The sequence below is a fragment of the Priapulus caudatus genome, unplaced genomic scaffold, assembly GCF_000485595.1.
Source record: "Priapulus caudatus unplaced genomic scaffold, Priapulus_caudatus-5.0.1 Scaffold331, whole genome shotgun sequence".
Classification (NCBI taxonomy): domain Eukaryota; kingdom Metazoa; phylum Priapulida; class Priapulimorpha; order Priapulimorphida; family Priapulidae; genus Priapulus; species Priapulus caudatus.
Genome location: NW_014577392.1, coordinates 87,721 through 94,389, shown reverse-complemented (window position 1 = coordinate 94,389; position 6,669 = coordinate 87,721). Strand labels below are relative to the sequence as shown.

The window sequence follows — 6,669 nt, the reverse complement described above, 5'->3', positions numbered from 1 at the left end:
GTCAATGACACTGTAGCTCACCACAAAAAAATGACACAAATGAGTGAGTGAGAAGAAGTCAGTTTCCATCGACGTACATTATAGAAACGAAGCGTATATATGAGAGAACTCCCATTATATACTCTTGATAATGTTTAATGTTGTATGTAAAAATAAATGTTTGAGATGTGAAAGTCTGAGATGTGGGCGAGTGATGACGTTACACCGCGTCATTTAACGTTTTTATTTTCAGATTTAGGCACTGCCAGGGGCGTGTACAAGGAGGGGGGTCCAGGGGGTCCGGTGTCGCGCGAAATATCTGACGAGTGCGAATTTCGCGCTACACCGGACCCCCCTGTTCGCGCAGAAAGCGCATCTGAGGGAGTCTAATTTAAAAAAAATTTTAAAATAGTGTTTTCAATATTGATAGACTCCTGATACTATGATTTCTATGAGTGGATCAGACCATAGGATCAGACCACTGATCTCTATAATATAATTATATTATTATATTATTATTATTAATTATTATTATTAGTAGTTAGTTATTATAATATATATGATTATAGATAGTTATATAGTTATATTATATTATATTAGTTAGTTATATTAATATTTATAATTGATATATAGTTATTATATTATAATTATATAGATTATTATTAGATAGTTAGTTATTATTTATTATATATTATTATTTATAGATGGTATTATAAGCTCAGTGATCAAACAGCGCGCAAATTTTTCAATGTACGTTGAAGGCATCCAACACATCGTTGCAGGGGTATTACGTATCTATTTCTCCTGTTGAGCGTGAACTGGTGATTGGTGGCGAACTTCCATTTTCAGCTTCTCCGTAATAAAATGGTAAGTTACAAACAATCGCGTCTTAGAAAGTGTTAGTTGGTTAGTCACTGTGATGATAGATATATTCGTGCATGTTTCAGTGTTCAAAATCTTGCATGTCATATTTTCTGAAGCAGCTGAGCTCACGAATGAGTGAACGTGCCATGTCTGAACTTTTGGGTTGTTTGGTGCACGCCTATGTAATCAAAATGCATTTTGCGTACGAAGTGTGCGTAAACATGTATTTGCACCGGAGGCGTTGGTAGATACAGTGTAGTGAATAGCTGCCAAGTAGAATTCAATGTCACGATAATATCCAGTAGGCTATATGGCTGTAAACTATTCACTCCATAAATTGCTAAAAGGCCAATTGCGGTGTTGACTCAATTTTGGGGGCTTAGGAGTATGATTCATGATTCATGAATGAGTATGACTGTCATTTTTTAGGTCATAAAATTATATTTATAGTTATATTAATATTTTATAGGCATCATGCTCAATAGGTTCATGCTACTTTATAAATTATGTTATGACAGTTGTAAGCTACTGGGTATGAGTATAGTATGGGTTAGTTTATTATTATAGTCCTGCACTCTACATTCAGTAGTATGTCTCGTACTAATCGTTCCTACTATATTATTTATATAAGCTGATGAAGTGCACTGTGTAACATGTCCCAGTGGGCATGTAGAACTACGTTTACACGTATTGTTATGTTTCGAATACCTGTCTGCTTCCGGAACAAATATATCTATTAATTATGCCCACTACTATCAGTTATTAGAAGACTCTCAATATAATAGTGTGGCTGATAGCCGGTCTACTGTCACCCCAGGGTACTGACCGGAAACGATACCCTGGGTACGGTCGGTATACCAGAACGTACCCTGCGGTACTGAAATACTATCTATCTAAGTATGACGGGACCTTACCTCGCCTACTCCACTAACGAGTTTAGGGAGTCGCTACGCCTACTCCCTAACCCTAACCATATCAGCTAATAGTTACCAGGGTACCGCCTTTCTGGCAGTACCATGGGGACAGTAGACCCTGATCAAGCAATTTTAAGGGGGTGCAACGAATCACAACTTTCACGGTTCGCGTTCGGTTTTCGGTCGGGGTTTTCACATTTGGTTCGGTTATTTTCAGTTCGAATTATTCTGCGACAATTACAAATCTTATAAAAACCAAACAGAAGTGCAAATTTAATAATTCAGACTGGTGTATAATACCTTAGCATCTGTAGGGAGGCCGGCGGGGCATTCAACATAAGTTGTCATTTTTGCAGACAAAATGAACGCGTTGACCTTCTCGTGGCATGTAGCAAGTGGTCTATCAATGTTATCTGCTCGCTGATTGGCCGAGAGTTTACGACCAGCCAATCGCAGTGCGCGTATCTCAAAAGCGTATATATCGGGTATATATAAAATGTGGAACCGAAACCGAGCCGAAAACGGAACGACGGTTCGAATATCCGAATGGTGGCGCAAAAACCGCGGTTTTCGGTTAACCGCATTTAACCGTTACACCACTAATCAGCAATAGTGTGAATATATACACTTACCTCCGCAGTTAAAAGTGTAAGTTTAAGAAGTTTAAAATGTGATTCCCCACTTCTAAGCTGAATATATTATCAGAGTAATGTGCTTAAAAGTTGTGTGCATCAACAATTCTACATTTGCAGACGTTAAATTGGACTTCCTATTGCTCATTATTAGTTGATGAAATCTCAAGACATGTATTTGTAATACAGCGGTGTGATGTTATTGTGGGTATGTCTGCATTTATATGTTGAAATCTACAAGTGTCATTAAATCTTACTGTTATTGTCTTACAGTCAGGCCCAAAGGATTTACCAAAAATCAGAGATGAGGAGAGGGAGGCCATTTTTGGCTTTGTGTATGCTGTGTCTGGCCCAGGTAAGTTAGTGAGATTTCCTGGTAATATCAATATTGAGAGTATATTGATTATTCACATAAAGAATAATTAAGGGATTCCAATTTTTATATAATCAGTGATTGTCATAAATCATTCGATCATCAATGTTAATCAATAGCAATGGGCGAGTTGCTGTGTGAATCTGCTTTCATAATATGAGATAATAAAATATGATCATAATAAAAATCCAAGGGTGTGTTGGTTACACAGTACACACTGGTCTCGTGAATAAATTAATTGTGATGTGAATCCAAACAGTGATCATTGCCTGCCTTTGGACGCAATCCAAATGTGCATCAAGTGTTAACTCGGCGTCGCATTGTTTTGCTTGCAGTTGTCACGGCACAGAACATGTCTGGCTCGGCCATGTATGAGCTAGTGCGCGTGGGCCACAATGAGCTAGTCGGAGAGATCATCCGTCTGGAAGGCGACATGGCCACTGTGCAGGTGTATGAAGAAACCTGTATCCTTCACAAGTTGCGGCAGAAGATACACGGACGCGGCGTGTGTAGATTCTGTGCTGCGTTTGTGTGTAGGCGTAGGGGTGATTAGATCTTGGGTCATGCTATTTTGACATGTTCGTACGTACTATAGCACTCTAGCTCTGCAGAGTGAATCTGTGCTGCTTCTGCCCTACTATCTGTATAGGCTATAATGGCTGCTTAATCTGTGTACAACTCTTGGTTTGTTTGCTCTCATGACTGGCTGTTTCATAATAAATGGTTTGTGCTGTTCTGTGATTATTTAGTCACAGCACTAGGATATCAGATGAAATTATATAGTCTATCGATAATATTATGCACTTTTACAGTTTATACAAAGTATTTGGTTTTCTCTTGCCGGCCAAAATTTTGCATGTACGGAGTTTAACTGCCCTTGCAAAATCCAGGTATCAATTAATCATTAATTAATTGAAAGGCCATAACATTAAAAACTTGTAGTGTTATTTCTCTAGTTGTAAGTATTACTCATTTTAAATTTGAATGTTGTTTAGTTGTGAGAATCAAGTTAATAAATCATCTTTAACTGCTTGATCAGCCGGGGTAACTGTCGGTGACCCAGTGTTAAGAACTGGCAAGCCTTTATCCGTTGAGCTAGGGCCTGGTATCATGGATAGCATTTTTGATGGTATTCAGCGTCCTTTGAGAGAAATTGGCATACTGACCGACAGCATCTACATTCCGAAAGGAGTCACTACGACGGCTCTTGACAGAACAAAGAAATGGAACTTTGATCCGATAAATGTGAAGGTATTGTGCTCAACAAAATTTATTTGAAATATATCCCATGCTTACAACTTCCACAGCACTTGTGTATTTGAAAGTGCTCATGCGAGTGCATGAGCTTGAATGTGGTGTGTGCATGTGTGAATGAATGAGTGATAGTGAAAGAGTGAAGGAATAAGTGAATGAGTTGGTGAGCAACTAAGTGAGTGGGTGGGCGAGTCATTGCTTCCAATTGTGCTCGATAATGTGTAGACCTGTGCATGTATGTACATGAGCATTTATGCATATCACATATTGTTTTTGTAGGTCTTGGAAGTATACTGTTTAACTCCTGGGGAATTAACTCTAAAATGTAAAAATAAATACACATGTAAATTAAAAACACTGTAAACCTTGTGGCCATTTCTCTAGCTCTGTTTTTTTCATTTTCAAATTGTGTTGCAGGTTGGAAGTCATATAACTGGTGGAGATATTTACGGAGTTGTTCATGAGAATACTCTCATCAGACACAAGATCATGCTTCCTCCAAGGTCTAAAGGAACTGTTACTTATATAGCACCGTCAGGAATGTACGATGTTAATGTGAGTGGATATATTATTCATTTACCTTTGCAAGAAGTATGTAGCCTATTATTAAGAATGTTTATCTAACTATAATATTTGCTGTTTATCATATGTATTTCTATTACTATTCCGTATTCGCTACGCGCCTGGTGGCGCATAGGACCGATGTCCGAAGTTTCGGACTTTTCTTGTCGGTGGCGGTTGTTCGTGCTTCCTCCCATGACTTCCACCCCAGCTGGTTTCGCTCTGTCTCCACCGTCCTATTCCATGTTGTTTTCGGCCGTCCAACATTCCATCTTCCTGCGGGCACCCAGGTCAGGGCTGTGCAGCAGTGGTCGTCCCTCTCCTTGCGTAGCATGTGGCTTATCCATTTCCACCAGCGTCTCTCTGCTCACCATGTCGCTGTGTTGTTGCTGTTTGGTTCTTCGTTACTGACAACATTTGGCCAACGTACTTTTAAAATTTTCCTCGGGCAGTTGTTCTGGAATATGTCGAGTATTTCTATGGTTCCCATTTATAGGTTTTTGTATGAGTAGAACAACAAAAGTTAAGCCAAGGTCCTTACTATCGTTTCGCCATGTACATGTGGGACTTTGTTTTGCAATTTAATTCCATTGTCTAAATATACAATCTGTAGTGTATGCATTTAATGTAGACCAGACACAAGTTTATATATATTTTATTTTTTTTGTCGAACAGTTGGGTTTCTTGTTTACTAAAATTATTTAATACTAGTTACAATTAAAGGACAATTGAAGTCAAATTTTCTAACTTCTGTAACGTTTTTATACAGATAAATACATTCAATGACCTATTCCATTTCCAATCCGGCGCCCAATTAGTAATAAACACCTAGCTGGGGCCCATTGTCAGAAACAAAATTAGTCTTAACATTAGTCTTAACATTAACTTCCACTCGTTAACTGTTGACAGAAACATCGTAATGTTACGAGAACGAAAAATCCTCGCAAATATCCTCTTAACATTACGAGAGCCCAGACCCTCTCGTAACTTTAATATTAAGATGAAAATAACACATTTAGACTATAAGAATTACAATTACAGTGATATTATATTTTATATTAATGAGTAATATCATGTGTTTTTCTTGAAAAACACGTCAAAAACATTAATTATCTACCGATCGTGAAGCAAAACAAAAGTGTCAAAACATTTACAAATGGTGTAGGCCATTTGTTCTCTTGTTTTAAATACTTTTGTACTGACCACCGCGACTCTCGCGTCTCGTGTTACAGCGTGAGATTTGTCTTGTTGTGCAGAATAAATTCAAGACCGTGTCGTTTTTCATCAAATATTATTTATATGTGGTTAGCCATCATAATATGCATAAATTACTGTGATGCACAATAAATGTGTATGAATTTGAATTTTGTGATCGATTCTCATCCAATCAGCAGCCTTGAGACATCAAATTATGCAGTTCCTGTTATCGTAAATTTTCTAATAGCAGCGATGTGTTTCTATCAATGCTCCTCTCGTAACATTAACATTAGACTGATTAGTCGTAAGTGTTATCTTAGCATTAACATTAGCATTAACTTTACGATGTTTCTGACAACGGGCCCCAAAATAGTAATCTAGGTCATGTGACGTCACGGCCCCAAGTTGAGCGATGCCATTATGTAAACATAGTGAGTGCGGTGGTTAAATATTTGATGTTTTTAGCTCATCTAACGAAGTCCGATGCAGCTTGTAGAATCGCATGAGCGTGCGTCCGTCCGTCCGTCAACAGTTGGGCACAAATCTTAACCGCTCGACGTACGGTCTCGATATTCGGGACGTCCAGGGGGGGGGAGGGTTGTAAAAATGACTCGCGATGACCAATTTGGGGGTCAAGGGTCAAAGGTAGTGGGTCAAGGGTCACGATCATCGATTATACTCGATCATCGGTTGAACAGTGGCTCGAACCAAGCGCTTGGTTATCAAAATCCATAATCAATTTCATCGAAAAAAAAACAAAAAAAAACAAATGCAAAACTTGAACAAGAAAACTTGGAAAACTGATGAGACTCAGAGATATCATCGCTACTATACAAGTTATCCTTTATTAACATACATGTATTATACACACAGTAGTAAACAGTGCAAAACAAAC

The 6,669-nt window shown here is 38.3% G+C and overlaps 1 protein-coding gene across 1 annotated transcript in view; it reads left to right on the top strand.

Annotated features, from left to right (window-relative positions):
* Positions 1 to 796: 796 nt before the first annotated feature.
* LOC106809148 (V-type proton ATPase catalytic subunit A) overlaps positions 797 to 6,669 on the top strand; it is a gene marked incomplete in the record, with an annotated part of 26,178 nt that continues 20,305 nt past the window's right edge. The window contains 5 exon segments of the mRNA XM_014812128.1: positions 797 to 846; positions 2,663 to 2,744; positions 3,098 to 3,226; positions 3,802 to 4,013; positions 4,434 to 4,571. Coding sequence (XP_014667614.1) covers positions 844 to 846; positions 2,663 to 2,744; positions 3,098 to 3,226; positions 3,802 to 4,013; positions 4,434 to 4,571 — 564 coding nt within the window.